At 41.4% G+C, this 16868-nt stretch overlaps 1 protein-coding gene across 6 annotated transcripts in view; it reads left to right on the top strand.

Annotated features, from left to right (window-relative positions):
* Positions 1 to 16868, top strand: part of LOC139746050 (2-oxoglutarate and iron-dependent oxygenase domain-containing protein 2-like) — a 64209-nt gene that overhangs the window by 23704 nt on the left and 23637 nt on the right. For 5 of the 6 annotated variants that reach the window (XM_071656878.1, XM_071656876.1, XM_071656880.1 and 2 more), the window contains one exon: positions 4313 to 4534. The exons of the other annotated variant lie outside the window; for it this stretch is intronic. In XM_071656878.1, the coding sequence (XP_071512979.1) occupies positions 4313 to 4534 (222 nt within the window). The remainder of the gene's footprint in view (positions 1 to 4312; positions 4535 to 16868) is intronic. 6 annotated transcript variants of the gene reach the window in all.

Below are 16868 nucleotides of genomic sequence, written 5' to 3'. Positions count from 1 at the left end.
ATGAGACCCCATGAGTGTAAAACTTTCTTCCTGTGTAGTAACAGAGATGTGGCCCCATGAATGTAAAACTCCCTCCTTGTACAGTACATGAGATAGGTTCCCTTGAATGTATATCTCCCTCCCAGTACAATACAAGAGATATAGGCTCATGAGTGTAGTACTTCCTCCTTATATGGTACAAGAGATGGGGCTCCGTGAGTGTAAAACTTCCATCCCATACAGTACAAGAATTGAGTGCCTAATGTGTGTAAGACTCTCTCCCTGTACAGCACAAGAAATTGGGCCCCATGAGTGTGAAGCTTTCTTCCACCTGTACAAGAGATATGGCCCCATGAGTGTAAAACTCCCTACATTTACAGTAAAAGAGATGGGACCTCTTAAGTGTAAAACTCCCTCCTTATATAGTAATGAGTGTAATGCTTCCTCTTTGCACAGCACAAGAGATGAGGTCCCATGAGAGTAAAACTTGCTCCCTTTACAGTACAAGAGATGGGCCCCTCATGAATGTAAAACTCCCTCCTTATGCAGTACAAGATTTGGGGCCCAACATGTGTAAAACTAGCTCCTCTTACATTGCAAGAGATGGGTCCCTAAAAGTGTAAAACTTCCTCCCTGTACTGTGCAAAAGATGGGGCCCCATGAGTGTAAAGCTCTCTCCTTGTATAGTACAAGAGATGGGGCTGCATGAGAATAAGTAAAACTTCCTCCCTGTACAGAACAACAGATGGGGCCCCCTGAGTGTAAAACTCTCCCTGTACAGTACAAGAGATGGGGCCCCACGATTGTAAAACTCCCACCTGAATAGCACAAGAGATGGGGCCACAAGTGTAAAACTCCCTTCCCGTACAGTATAGGGGATACAGCCCCACAAGCGTAGAATTACCTCCCCATGCAATACAAGAAATGGGGCTCCACGAGTGTAAAACTCCCTCTCTGCACAGTACAGGAGATGGGATTCCGCTAGCATAAAACTCCCTCCCCATACAGTACAAAAGAGATGTGCCCCACGAGTGTAAAACTCCCTCCCCATACAGTACAAAAGAGATGGGGGCCCCATGAGTGTGAAACTCCCTCACCAGACAGTATAAGAAATGGGGCTCCATGAATGTAAAACTCCCTGAACAGATGTGGCCCCACTAGCATAAAACTCAATCCCCATACAGTACAAGAGATGTTTACAGTTCCCTATTTAGTACAAAAGAGGGTGCCATGGCACCTCATGAGTATGAAACTCCCTCCCTATACATTACATGTGATCTGGTGCTATGAGTGTAAAACTTCCACCCCAAACAGTACAAGAGATGGGGCCACAAGTGTCAAATTCCCTTCTTGCCAAGTACAAGAGATAAGACCCCACAATTGTAAAACCCTTCCTGTACAGTATGAGAGATGGGATTCCACCAATGTAAATCTCCGTTCCCATGCAATACAAAAGATGGGGCCCCATGAGTGTAAAACTCCCTCCCCATGCAGAATAGGAGTTGGAGTACCACCATTGTAAAACTCCCTCCCTTTGCAGTACAAGAGATGGGCCCCCCACCAGTATAAAGCTCCCTCTATGTACAGTACAAGAGATGGGGCCCCACGAATGTAAGACTCCCACCCTGAACAGTACAAGAGATGGAACCCCACCATTGTAGCCTCCCAATCTACATGGACCTTAATATAATGGTGGGGTTTGTATGGAGTAGTGATGGCTTGAGCCATGGCTGTGGGGAATTTCCTTTCCCTGGTAGGATTAACCTTGCTGCAAAGATTAAGCATGAGCTTTCACATGAACACCTGAAAGCCATTTTCTCTCCTATACTTTTCGTTCTTCCCTTCTGGGTCTATCAAAACTGGAATTGGTTATTTGTTTGAGTTAAAATGAATTCCTAAAATAGAATATTCTAAATTGTATCAAGAGTGCTGAATACTTAGATGCTCCAGTGCTTGGCTTATAAGCCAAGATTATATAATACAATCCAATCCCACCATTGTAGAAGTACCTTCCTGCACTGTGCAAGAGTTGGTGCTCCACAAGTGTAAAACTCACTCCCCATACAGGATAAGAGATGGGGCCCTCACAAGTGTAAAACTCACTCCCCATACAGGATAAGAGATGGGGCCCTCACAAGTGTAAAGCTCACTCCCCATACAGGATAAGAGATGGGGCCCTCACAAGTGTAAAAGTAGCTCCCTATACAGCACAAGAGAGAGACCCCCACAAGTGTACAACTTGCTACCCTTACAGTAAGTACAAGAGACAGGGACCCACAAGTGTAAAACTCCCTCCCCATACAGCACAAAAAATGGGGCTTCACCTGTAAGACCTTCCCTGCACAGTGCAGGAGATGGGGCCCCATAAGTGTAAAACTTTCTCCCTGTACGGTACAAAACATTTGGCCCCACGAATGTAAAACTCCCTCCCTGCACAGTACAAGAGATGGGTCATTATGAGCAAAAGACTCCATCCCTGAACAATACAAGAGATGTGGCCCCATGAGTGTAATACTTCCTCATTATACAATACAGGAGATGGGCCCCACGAGTTTAAAACTTCCTCCCTGTACAGTGTAAGACATGGTGCCCCACAAGTGTAAAACTCACTCCCCACACCGGACAAGAGATAGGGCCCTCACAAATGTAAAACTCACTCCCTGTACAGCACAAGAGATGGAGTCCCACGAGTGTAAAACTCCTCCCCTCCGGTACAAGAGATAGGACCCCACAAGTGTAAAACTAACTCCTCATACATTACAAGAAATAGGGCCTCATGAGTGTAAAACTCCCTCTGTGTACAGTACAAGAGATGTGGCCCCATGAGTGTAATACTTCCTCCCTGTACAGTACAAGAGATGTGGCCCCACAAGTGTAAAACTCACTCCCCATGCATGATTAGAGATAGGGCCCCCACAAGTGTAAAGCTCTCTTCCTGTAGAGTGCAAGAGATGGAGCCCTACAAGTGTGAAAGTCACTTCCCTTACAGTACAAGAGATAGGACCCCACAAGTGTAAAATTAAAACTATACATGTGTATATATGTATATGTCTGTGTATGTATATATATGTATACATTGAAATGTATAGGTGTTTATATGTACGTGTGTGTGGACGTGTATGTATGTACATGTGTATATGTGTGGGTTGGGCCATTCTTTCGTCTGTTTCCTTGCGCTACCTCACTAATGTGGGAGACAGCGATAAAGTATATTAGATATAATTATAAATGTTTTTTAATGCAATCTATCATCAAACACATTTTACAGTGTTTCAAAATGCTCACTCCATCTCGTCTCTTCATCACAATCTGTAATATCTGTAACAACTATCTGTAATAACTTCCCCATTTGCCCCTTTCACCAATGTTCCTGTTAGTTCTTTTATCCTTTTTTTTTTTTTTTTGCACGTTATTCTGTTATTCACCTCCCTCAAAAAAATCTTACTCTCCTTAAAGTTTACTGATACCCGCTCAATCCATCTCTCATTTGTCCTCTTTTTCTACCCCAGTATCTTGCTCTTGACTTCCTGCTGCTTTCTCTTATACATCCCCAATCATTTGCACTCCTTTCCTGTAAGTACCACTGAAATGCCTCTTTTCTCTTCCATTGGCAACTTCATCCCACCTCTCACAACACTTTTTAATTTGCCCATCTACCACCTTTTGCATACCACAAGCATCTCTAGCACATTTTATTATCAGAATTAATTAAGCCAGAGTTCTTTTGGTCTGCATGCTATATTCAGTAACACTTCCTCATTTACCTAAGTTTTCTGGTTTTAATGAATAAATGATCATGAATAAGCTGTTTGATTCTTAGTTGGGTGCTGCAGTAACCTAGGAAATTTGAAATGTTTTGTCATGGAAAAAGATTGAAAACCATTGTTGTACAAAGCGACAAAGAGGGGTGGGAGTAGGGGTGCTATTTTTGCTTTCTAGGGGATGGAACTGAGGAAGGAGCCAAGTGAGGAATTTTTCTTGCTAGGGTGGGAAATGGTATACATATATGAATATAAAGGATGTTCTTTAAAAGTAATACATGATGAGATGGAATTTAATTTGTATTTTATTCCTTGTAGCAGAATCTAAAGATGTTCATTAAAAGTAATATATGATGAGATGGAACTGAATATGTTCATTATTCCTAAGGTGTTTGAGCTGCTGTTATTTTATGCATTCATTAGGGAAAGATAGACATAGTTTTACAGATACCTCAGAGATGTCCAGCCATGTTTACTTAAAAATGTATGTAGGCATGTTTGTCTTTCTATGCATGATATACTTTTTGGAGAGTGGTATGAATCATTTGTAGTGATATAATTCTCTCTTGCAGCCATCGTTCTTGGACCCAAAGTTTCTTGAGACAGTCCATCTTGCTCAAGAACCTCAGCAAACCAGTGAAAACATCATTGGACAAATAGAAAGTTTTCAGAATCGTATCTATTCATTCCCAGTGTTTACAACAGAATTTTGCCAAATATTTCTTGAAGAATTACTCAACTTTGAGCAGTCACCTCTTCCAAAAGGCCGGCCTAATACCATGAATCAATATGGGGTATGTCTTACTTTGTGGTGACATTAGTATTTTCCCTTGATTTTAAGCTTGATTACATCCTGAAATCTTTTTAATTCTTGAGTAATCTTATTTCACAGGTTTTTTCACTGTTATACAAGACTTAGCACTAACACTTTTTATCATTAAACTCATTCCCTTTTCCTGCCATAATGAGTTGGCTTCAGAAACATGTGAATAAGCCTTTGAAGAAGTATAAAGCTTGGCTTTTTCTTTTGTTTCTCCTTATAGAAATTGATAATAAAGAAGGGATTGTTTCCAGCTCCTCATTTCTATACTTCATTGTCATTAACTGTGACAGAGGAGATATTCTAGGGAGAAAAATGATAGGAAATTGAGTGTAGGAAGCACAGAATATGGCTAGATTGTATCATCACCACTGAGAGTTTAATTATAGGCTGAAATGGGGAAAGTAATGGAAGGAAGGTTAAAAAAATGGAATGTATGAACAAGGAATGTTGATGTTGATAGAAGGTTAGGAGTAAAGATCTGATTCAGCAGCCTGGTAAAGTGGAATGATGGTCAGAAAAAAAAGATCATTAAGGAATAGGGTAGGAGTAAAGATATGAACACCAATGTTCATCAATAGGGAAGAGATGGTAGCACATCAGCTTTATACAATAATAATTTTTTCCTCGCGTGTCGTAGAAGGCGACTAGAGGGACGGGAGCGGGGGGCCAGAAATCCTCCCCTCCTTGTATTTTTTAACTTTCTAAAATGGGAAACAGAAGAAGGAGTCACATGGGGAGTGCTCATCCTCCTCGAAGGCTCAGACTGGGGTGTCTAAATGTGTGTGGATGTAACCAAGATGTGAAAAAAGGAGAGATAGGTAGTATGTTTGAGGAAAGGAACCTGGATGTTTTCGCTCTGAGTGAAACGAAGCTCAAGGGTAAAGGGGAAGAGTGGTTTGGGAATGTCTTGGGAGTAAAGTCAGGGGTTAGTGAGAGGACAAGAGCAAGGGAAGGAGTAGCAGTACTCCTGAAATAGGAGTTGTGGGAGTATGTGATAGAATGTAAGAAAGTAAATTCTCGATTAATATGGGTAAAACTGAAAGTTGATGGAGAGAGATGGGTGATTATTGGTGCATAAGCACCTGGGCATGAGAAGAAAGATCATGAGAGGCAAGTGTTTTTGGGAGCAGCTGAATGAGTGTGTTAGTTGTTTTGATGCACGAGACCGGGTTATAGTGATGGGTGATGTGAATGCAAAGGTGAGTAATGTGGCAGTTGAGGGAATAATTGGTATACATGGGGTGTTCAGTGTTGTAAATGGAAATGGTGAAGAGCTTGTAGATTTATGTGCTGAAAAAGGACTGGTGATTGGGAATACCTGGTTTAAAAAGCGAGATATACATAAGTATACGTATGTAAGTAGGAGAGATGGCCAGAGAGCGTTATTGGATTACGTGTTAATTGACAGGCGCGCGAAAGAGAGACTTTTGGATGTAAATGTGCTGAGAGGTGCAACTGGTGGGATGTCTGATCATTATCTTGTGGAGGCTAAGGTGAAGATTTGTATGGGTTTTCAGAAAAGAAGAGTGAATGTTGGGGTGAAGAGGGTGGTGAGAGTAAGTGAGCTTGGGAAGGAGACTTGTGTGAGGAAGTACCAGGAGAGACTGAGTACAGAATGGAAAAAGGTGAGAACAATGGAAGTAAGGGGAGTGGGGGAGGAATGGGATGTATTTAGGGAATCAGTGATGGATTGTGCAAAAGATGCTTGTGGCATGAGAAGAGTGGGAGGTAGTTTGATTAGAAAGGGTAGTGAGTGGTGGGATGAAGAAGTAAGATTATTAGTGAAAGAGAAGAGAGAGGCATTTGGACGATTTTTGCAGGGAAAAAATGCAATTGAGTGGGAGATGTATAAAAGAAAGAGACAGGAGGTCAAGAGAAAGGTGCAAGAGGTGAAAAAGAGGGCAAATGAGAGTTGGGGTGAGAGAGTATCATTAAATTTTAGGGAGAATAAAAAGATGTTCTAGAAGGAGGTAAATAAAGTGTGTAAGACAAGGGAGCAAATGGGAACTTCAGTGAAGGGCGCAAATGGGGAGGTGATAACAAGTAGTGATGATGTGAGAAGGAGATGGAGTGAGTATTTCGAAGATTTGTTGAATGTGTTTGATGATAGAGTGGCAGATATAGGGTGTTTTGGTCGAGGTGGTGTGCAAAGTGAGAGGGTTAGGGAAAATGATTTGGTAAACAGAGAAGAGGTAGTAAAAGCTTTGCAGAAGATGAAAGCCAGCAAGGCAGCAGGTTTGGATGGTATTGCAGTGGAATTTATTAAAAAAGGGGGTGACTGTATTATTGACTGGTTGGTAAGGTTATTTAATGTATGTATGACTCATGGTGAGGTGCCTGAGGATTGGCAGAATGCGTGCATAGTGCCTTTGTACAAAGGCAAAGGGGATAAGAGTGAGTGCTCAAATTTCAGAGGTATAAGTTTGTTGAGTATTCCTGGTAAATTATATGGGAGGGTATTGATTGAGAGGGTGAAGGCATGTACAGAGCATCAGATTGGGAAGAGCAGTGTGGTTTCAGAAGTGGTAGAGGATGTGTGGATCAGGTGTTTGCTTTGAAGAATGTATGTGAGAAATACTTAGAAAAGCAAATGGATTTGTATGTAGCATTTATGGATGTGGAGAAGGCATATGACAGAGTTGATAGAGATGCTCTGTGGAAGGTATTAAGAATATATGGTGTGGGAGGCAAGTTGTTAGAAGCAGTGAAAGGTTTTTATCGAGGATGTAAGGCATGTGTACGTGTAGGAAGAGAGGAAGGTGATTGGTTCTCAGTGAATGTAGGTTTGCGGCAGGGGTGTGTGATGTCTCCATGGTTGTTTAATTTGTTTATGGATGGGGTTGTTAGGGAGGTAAATGCAAGAGTTTTGGAAAGAGGGGCAAGTATGAAGTCTGTTGGGGATGAGAGAGCTTGGGAAGTGAGTCAGTTGTTGTTCGCTGATGATACAGCGCTGGTGGCTGATTCATGTGAGAAACTGCAGAAGCTGGTGACTGAGTTTGGTAAAGTGTGTGAAAGAAGAAAGTTAAGAGTAAATGTGAATAAGAGCAAGGGTATTAGGTACAGTAGGGTTGAGGGTCAAGTCATTTGGGAGGTAAGTTTGAATGGAGAAAAACTGGAGGAAGTAAAGTGTTTTAGATATCTGGGAGTGGATCTGGCAGCGGATGGAACCATGGAAGCGGAAATGGATCATAGGGTGGGGGAGGGGGCGAAAATCCTGGGAGCCTTGAAGAATGTGTGGAAGTCGAGAACATTATCTCGGAAAGCAAAAATGGGTATGTTTGAAGGAATAGTGGTTCCAACAATGTTGTATGGTTGCGAGGCGTGGGCTATGGATAGAGTTGTGCGCAGGAGGATGGATGTGCTGGAAATGAGATGTTTGAGGACAATGTGTGGTGTGAGGTGGTTTGATCGAGTAAGTAACGTAAGGGTAAGAGAGATGTGTGGCAATAAAAAGAGCGTGGTTGAGAGAGCAGAATAGGGTGTTTTGAAATGGTTTGGGCACATGGAGAGAATGAGTGAGGAAAGATTGACCAAGAGGATATATGTGTCGGAGGTGGAGGGAACGAGAAGTGGGTGACCAAATTGGAGGTGGAAAGATGGAGTGAAAAAGATTTTGTGTGATCGGGGCCTGAACATGCAGGAGGGTGAAACGCGGGCAAGGAATAGAGTGAATTGGATCGATGTGGTATACCGGGGTGGACGTGCTGTCAGTGGATTGAATCAGGGCATGTGAAGCGTCTGGGGTAAACCATGGAACGCTATGTAGGTATGTATATTTGCGTGTGTGGACGTGTGTATATGCATGTGTATGGGGATGGGTTGGGCCATTTCTTTCGTCTGTTTCCTTGCGCTACCTCTCAAATGCGGGAGACAGCGGCAAAAAAAAAAAAAAGAAAAATTTTTGTAACCTGCATGTAACTTGTATGTTTTTACACAACACAAAGATTATTTGAAATTGCAGTCACTTTTCACTCATTAAAAAGGCAGAATCTCTGATGTAGCTCAGAGAGACTCAGAGTTTGGTCCCACTAGAGATATATTTTAGTCTTAACAACAAATTGACCTATTACTGCAACCATTACCATCTGATATGAATACAGTCATCCATATAGCAGTTGTAATAAAGGGCAGAAAATGAAAATTGGATTGAAGAAAAAGAATAAATCAAAAGCACTTGGACTTTGTATGGAGTATCCTGATTCTTATTACTGAGATGGTTGGAAAGTAACTTTCAGGTTTCTGCTGTGTCTAGATGAAAGACCTTATGTCCGTGTATTACCACAGATACTTGATCTTTATCTCCCTCTCTCTTGTCCAGATGCCGACAACTTCAGGATGGCTCATTAGGGCTTGTCACACCCTGGTCCGAAAATAATTGGTCACCAAATCATACCACCAGTCTCATACAGAAATCACTTGAAGAAATTAAATGGAATTTATGTTGATATAAGATCTATCTGCAGTAGAATAGTTGAATTGCATTACAGATATACCACCAAATGTTTGGCAACTGATGGTTCGGGACCTCCTTTAGTCCAGAAAAAATTACGTAAGGGAACTTGAAATTACCACAGCCACCGTACTAGTTTACTGGGCTGCTGCAGTTGGTGTTGTGTACAGGGCGCACTTATTTACATTCTTTACACTGCACTTGTTAGTGGTGATACCACAATTCTGTAAGATTCTTAGCTTATTTTGTTTGAATTTAACTCTAGCCTTGGCTTCTAAGACATATGAGAGTGTTAGTCGTGGTGTCAAACGTAAACACCAGTCCATATTAATCCAAGATAAAGTAGAACTGTTGAAAAAATGGACCATGATGTTTCAGTGAGTAAGGTGTGTGACATCTACAGTATTGGTTTGTCAACTGTTTATGATATAAAGAAGCAAAGGGAGAAAGTATTGAAATTCTATGCATACAACAATTGCAAGAAGCAGATGACAATTAGAAAAACAGTGAAAGATGGTAAGAGTACTGAGCATGATCGAGTGATGATGGAATGGTTTTGACAGTATCGGAGTGATGGAGTGGACTTGTCAGGTAGCATAATAATAAACCAGGCTAAGATGTTCCATAAAGAATTTAAATTACAACATGAGCGTAACTATAGTGAAGGACAGCTTCAAAGATTCAAGAAGCGTCATGGAATTTCCATGAGTAAAGTGTGCCAAGAAAAGCGGTCTGCATACCACGAAGAGGCTGCTGAGTATGTAGACGAATTTGAGAAACTTGTAGCTGACGAACACCTCAGTCCTGAGCAGGTGTATAATGTATTTCATTTATTTATTTAATTTACATTTAATTTTTGTTTGATTTAAATTTGTAGTAGTCCATGGTATACTTTAGACACATGGGAGATGTATGATTAGTGGGTTAGAGGTATGTTGATGAATTATTATTACGTGACCACGATTGGTCTGGTAAAATGGTTAATCCGGCAAGGCTTTGGAACGAAGAGTGCCGTGAAATCGGTGGTGTACCTGTACTTGGTAAACACTGAACATGTTGATATCATTGGTGTACCACAAACATTTCTGAACACAAAGAACAATGATCAGATTAGCTGATACAATTTGCAAGACTTCAAATTATTTGTAAGGGATAGAGATGGTCGAGGAGGCAGAACTGCACTGTACATAAAATCTTGAACCCCATTGAAATTCAGACCACAACACCTGCTGCTGTTGAATATATGTGTTCAGATTAGCACAGAATTTTCCAAACTTTACGTAAATGTCATGTGTAGATACTGTGGTCAACCAGCAGATATTGACACTTTTGTACGAGAGTTTATCATGAGCAATACTGGATGAAGACTCGATCATTCTGTGGTATTCAAATCTTCCAGGAATCAGCTGACAATCTATTTCAGATGTAGAAAGTGAATCTAGTAGAGATCAACTTTTTTAAAGATAATTTTTTCTACTGAATCGTCACTGAGCTGACAATGGAAGCTGATATACTTGATTTAGTTCATGCATCCCAGGAGTTCTTAGTAAGTGATACCCATGTTGGAGAAAATATAGACACTTGTGACCATAGCATGGCTAGGTTTGACATAATTATCAAAACTAACTGTCCCAAAACTATTATTATTACCCTTACCTTGTTAGTGAAAGAGAAAAGAGCAGTGTTTGGATGATACATACAAGGAAGGAGTGCAAATGACAGGGATATATATATATATATATATATATATATATATATATATTTTTTTTTTTTTTTTTTTTATACTTTGTCGCTGTCTCCCGCGTTTGCGAGGTAGCGCAAGGAAACAGACGAAAGAAATGGCCCAACCCTCCCCATACACATGTACATACACACGTCCACACACGCAAATACACATACCTACACAGCTTTCCATGGTTTACCCCGGACGCTTCACATGCCTTGATTCAATCCACTGACAGCACGTCAACCCCTGTATACCACATCGCTCCAATTCATTCTATTCCTTGCCCTCCTTTCACCCTCCTGCATGTTCAGGCCCCGATCACACAAAATCCTTTTCACTCCATCTTTCCACCTCCAGTTTGGTCTCCCTCTTCTCCTCGTTCCCTCCACCTCCGACACATATATCCTCTTGGTCAATCTTTCCTCACTCATTCTCTCCATGTGCCCAAACCATTTCAAAACACCCTCTTCTGCTCTCTCAACCACGCTCTTTTTATTTCCACACATCTCTCTTACCCTTACGTTACTTACTCGATCAAACCACCTAACACCACACATTGTCCTCAAACGTCTCATTTCCAGCACATCCATCCTCCTGCGCACAACTCTATCCATAGCCCACGCCTCGCAACCATACAACATTGTTGGAACCACTATTCCTTCAAACATACCCATTTTTGCTTTCCGAGATAATGTTCTTGACTTCCACACATTCTTCAAGGCTCCCAGAATTTTCGCCCCCTCCCCCACCCTATGATCCACTTCCGCTTCCATGGTTCCATCCGCTGCCAGATCCACTCCCAGATATCTAAAACACTTCACTTCCTCCAGTTTTTCTCCATTCAAACTCACCTCCCAATTGAGTTGACTCTCAACCCTACTGTACCTAATAACCTTGCTCTTATTCACATTTACTCTTAACTTTCTTCTTTGACACACTTTACCAAACTCAGTCACCAGCTTCTGCAGTTTCTCACATGAATCAGCCACCAGCGCTGTATCATCAGCGAACAACAACTGACTCGCTTCCCAAGCTCTCTCATCCCCAACAGACTTCATACTTGCCCCTCTTTCCAAAACTCTTGCATTTACCTCCCTAACAACCCCATCCATAAACAAATTAAACAACCATGGAGACATCACACACCCCTGCCGCAAACCTACATTCACTGAGAACCAATCACTTTCCTCTCTTCCTACACGTACACATGCCTTACATCCTCGATAAAAACTTTTCACTGCTTCTAACAACTTGCCTCCCACACCATATATTCTTAATACCTTCCACAGAGCATCTCTATCAACTCTGTCATATGCCTTCTCCAGATCCATAAATGCTACATACAAATCCATTTGCTTTTCTAAGTATTTCTCACATACATTCTTCAAAGTAAACACCTGATCTACACATCCTCTATCACTTCTGAAACCACACTGCTCTTCCCCAATCTGATGCTCTGTACATGTCTCCATGGTTGTTTAATTTGTTTATGGATGGGGTTGTTAGGGAGGTGAATGCAAGAGTTTTGGAAAGAGGAGCAAGTATGAAGTCTGTTGGGGATGAGAGAGCTTGGAAAGTGAGTCAGTTGTTGTTCGCTGATGATACAGCGCTGGTGGCTGATTCATGTGAGAAACTGCAGAAGCTGGTGACTGAGTTTGGTAAAGTGTGTGAAAGAAGAAAGTTAAGAGTAAATGTGAATAAGAGCAAGGTTATTAGGTACAGTAGGGTTGAGGGTCAAGTCAATTGGGAGGTGAGTTTGAATGGAGAAAAACTGGAGGAAGTGAAGTGTTTTAGATATATGGGAGTGGATCTGGCAGCGGATGGAACCATGGAAGCGGAAGTGGATCATAGGGTGGGGGAGGGGGCGAAAATTCTGGGAGCCTTGAAGAATGTGTGGAAGTCGAGAACATTATCTCGGAAAGCAAAAATGAGTATGTTTGAAGGAATAGTGGTTCCAACAATGTTGTATGGTTGCGAGGCGTGGGCTATGGATAGAGTTGTGCGCAGGAGGATGGATGTGCTGGAAATGAGATGTTTGAGGACAATGTGTGGTGTGAGGTGGTTTGATCGAGTAAGTAACGTAAGGGTAAGAGAGATGTGTGGCAATAAAAAGAGCGTGGTTGAGAGAGCAGAAGAGGGTGTTTTGAAATGGTTTGGGCACATGGAGAGAATGAGTGAGGAAAGATTGACCAAGAGGATATATGTGTCGGAGGTGGAGGGAACGAGGAGAAGAGGGAAACCAAATTGGAGGTGGAAAGGAGTGAAAAAGATTTTGTGTGATCGGTGCCTGAACATGCAGGAGGGTGAAAGGAGGGCAAGGAATAGAGTGAATTGGAGCGATGTGGTATACCGGGGTTGACGTGCTGTCAGTGGATTAAATCGGGGCATGTGAAGCGTCTGGGGTAAACCATGGAAAGCTGTGTAGGTATGTATATTTTGCGTGTGTGGACGTATGTATATACATGTGTATAGGGGTGGGTTGGGCCATTTCTTTCGTCTGTTTCCTTGCGCTACCTCGCAAACGCGGGAGACAGCGACAAAGCAAAAAAAAAAAATATATATATATATATATATATATATATATATTTTTTTTTTTTTTTTTTTTTTTTTTTTTAAAAAAAAAAAAAAAATATATATATATATATATATATATATATATATATATATTCCATAAAGGATATTCCAAAAAAGGCCCAGTCCTCTGTTCTTAATGCTACCTCGCTAATGCGGGAAATGGCGAATAGTTTAAAATAAAGAAAGATATATATATAAAAGAAAGTGGCAGGAGATCGATAGGAAGATGCATGGGTTGAAAAAGAGGGCAAATGAGAGTTGGGATGAGAGAGTATCATTAAACTTTGGGGAGGATAAAAAGATGTTTTGGAAGAAGGTAAATAACAGGCAAAAGACAGGAGAACAAATGGGAACATCGGTGAAGGGGGCAAGGGGAAAGTGATAACAGTTAGTGATGAAGTGAGAAGGTTTGTTGAATGTGTTTAATGATGGAGTGGCAGATGTAGGGTGTATTGGTCAGGGTGATGTGCAAAGTGAGTGGGCCAGGGAGAACAGTTTGGTTAAGAGAAGAGGTGGTGAAAGCCTTGCGGAAGATGAAATCCAACAAAGTGGCAGGTTTGGAATGGTTCTCCAGTAGAGTTTATTAAGAAAGGGATGACTGTGTTGTTGATTAGTTGGTAAGGATATTCAGTATATGTGTGGATCATGGTGAAGTGCCTGAGGATTGGTGGAATGCATGTACAGTGCCATTGTACAAAGGCAAAGGGGATAAAGGTGAGTTTTCAAACTACAGAGGTATAAGTTTGTTGAGTATTACTGGAAAATTGTAGAGGAGGGTACTGATTGAGAGGGTAAAGGCATGCACCAAGCATCAAACTGGGAAGAGCAATGTGGTTTCAGAAGTGGTAGAGGATGTGTGGATCAGGTGTTTGCTGTGAACAATGTGTGCAAGAGATATGCAGAAAAACAGATGGATTTGTATGTGGCATTTATGGACCTGGAGAAGGCATTTGATAAGGTTGAAAGAGATGCTTTGTGGAAGGTTTTAAGAGTATATGGTGTTGGAGGTAAGCTGCTAGAAGCAGTGGAAAGATTTTATCAAAGAAGGTAAGGCATGTGTACGAGTAGGAAGAGAGGAGAGTGGTTGGTTCCCAGTGAAGGTCGGTCTGTGGCAGAGGTGTGTGATGTCCCCATGATTGTTTAATTTGTTTATGGATGGGGTGGTTGGGGAGGTAAATGGAAGAGTTTTGGAGAGAGGGGTGAGTATGCAGTCTTGAGGATGAGAGGGCCTAGGAAACGAGTCGCTTGTTGTTTGCCGATGAAACAGCTTAGGTGGCTGTTTTGAGTGAGAAACTACAGAAGTTGGTGACTGAGTTTGGTAAAGTGTGTGAAAGGAGAAAATTGAGAGTAAATGTGAATAAGAGCAAGGTTATTAGGTTCAGTAGGGTTGTGGGACAAGTTAACCGGGATGTAAATTTCAAAGGAAAAATATTGGAGGAAGTGAAGGGTTTTAGCTATCTGGGAGTGGACTTAGCAGCAAATGGAGCCATGGAATAGGAAGTGAGTCACAAGGTGGGGGAGGGGGCGAAAGTTCTGGGGGTGAGGAAGAATGTGTGGAAAGAGAGAACGTTATCTCAGAGAGCAAAAATGAGTGGGTATGTTTGAAGGAATAGTAGTTTCAACAATATCATGTGGTTGCGAGGCTTTGGCTATTGATAGGTTTGTACAAAGAAGAGTGGATGTGTTGGAAATGATATGTTTGAGGACATTATGTGGTGTGAGGTGGTTTGATCGAGTAAGTAATGAAAGGGTAAGAGAGATGTGTGGTTGAGAGAGCAGAAGAGGGTGTGGTGAAATGGTTTGGACACATGAAGAGAATGAGTGAAGAAAGATTGACAAAGAGGATGTATGTGTCAGAGGTGGAGGGAAGAAGGAGAAGTGGGAGACCAAATTGAAGGTGGAAGGATGGAGGGAAAAAGATTTTGAGTGATTGGGGCCCGAACATACAGGAGGGTGACAGTTGTGCAAGGAAGAGAGTGAATTGGAATAATGTGGTATGCCGGGGTTGATGTGCTGTCAGTGGATTGAACCAGGTCATGTGAAGCGTCTGGGGTAAACCATGGAAAGATGTGTGGGGCCTGGATGTGGAAAAGGAGCTGTGGTTTCAGTGCATTATACATGACAGCTAGAGACTGAGTGTGAGTGAATATGGCCTTTTTTTTTTCTGTTCCTGATGCTGCCTCGCTTGAGAGAGGGGGGACGCTATTTCATGTGTGGCAGGGTGGCGACAGGAATGGATGAAGGCAGCAAGTATGGATATGTACATGTGTATATATGTACATGTCTGTGTATGTATATGTATGTATACATTGAAATGTATATGTATGTATATGTGCATGTGTGGGCGTTTATGTATATACATGTATGTGGGTGGGTTGGGCCATTCCTTGTCTGTTTCCTTGTGCTACCTTGCTAACATGGGAGACAGCGGTTAAGTATGGTAGATAAATGAATGTGTATATGAGTGGATAGGTCGTTCTTTGTCTTTCCTGGTGGTACCTTAATGATTCAGGAAACAGGTTTCAAGGGCAGATTTTAACAGGTTGCACAAGTCACAAGCCTCTTCTTTGATGGTTTATTCCTAGGGGAATTATAGGTCAGTTTTAAGCATCTGTTTTTGCACTAACAAGACACATCCTTTCTCTTGCACAATAGAAATGATAAAACCAATAACAAGCCTGAATGGTACTCCCCAGACATTGTAAGAGCTATATGGCACAGAAATGTTGCGTAGATACACAGACCACACTGAATTTCCAGGTGAGGTGGTCTGGCTATACCACTAAAACGAAAATAAATGCAGTCCCCGCTCCCCTCACATCATTTGTTCTCACCTTTTGCCCTTCTAACTCGATCTCTCTTGGTTCTTCCTCACACAAGTCTCCTTTTCAAGCTTACTTATTCTCACCACTCTCTTCTCTCCAACATATTTTCTTCTTTGAAAACCTCTACAAATCTTGACCTTCACCTCCACAAGATAGTGATCAGACATCCCTCCAGCTGTCCTTCTCAGCACATTAACATCCAAAAGTCTCTCTTTTACATGCCTATCAGTTAACATGTAATTGATATATATGTATTTTTTATTTTTTTTTGGTTCTTCTTGTAGCAACTGACATTTATTGACATTGAATGGCATTTACCGTTTTTTTTTAACCATTCAGTGATTTTATTTCGATCCTCTTGTAATCTTGGCCTATCTTTATTCAGTTAGTGTAGCGTTGCCGATCTTTATGTCATCTGCAAATTTAGACACTTAAGTTATTCAGCCCTGCAACAATATTATTAAAATGAATGATGAAAAGTATATGCCGAAGTATGGACCCCACTAGTAACAGGTGACCACAGTGATGATTCATCATTACAACTCTCTGACTCTTATCTTATTGCATAACCAGGCCTCTGTCATGAATTTTCCTTGCAACGAGGCATCCATGATAGACTTATCTTAATTTCAATCATTATTATTTTATTTGCTTTAGCCTTGTACTATAATGTTTTATTTGATTCTGTTTAAGGGTATATGGTCTTTTTGCTGTATCATCTGGACACAAA

This window comes from Panulirus ornatus, chromosome 63 (genome assembly GCF_036320965.1).
Source record: "Panulirus ornatus isolate Po-2019 chromosome 63, ASM3632096v1, whole genome shotgun sequence".
NCBI classification, from domain to species: domain Eukaryota; kingdom Metazoa; phylum Arthropoda; class Malacostraca; order Decapoda; family Palinuridae; genus Panulirus; species Panulirus ornatus.
Note: the sequence above shows the minus strand (reverse complement) of the source record. Positions and strands in the feature narration are given on the sequence as shown.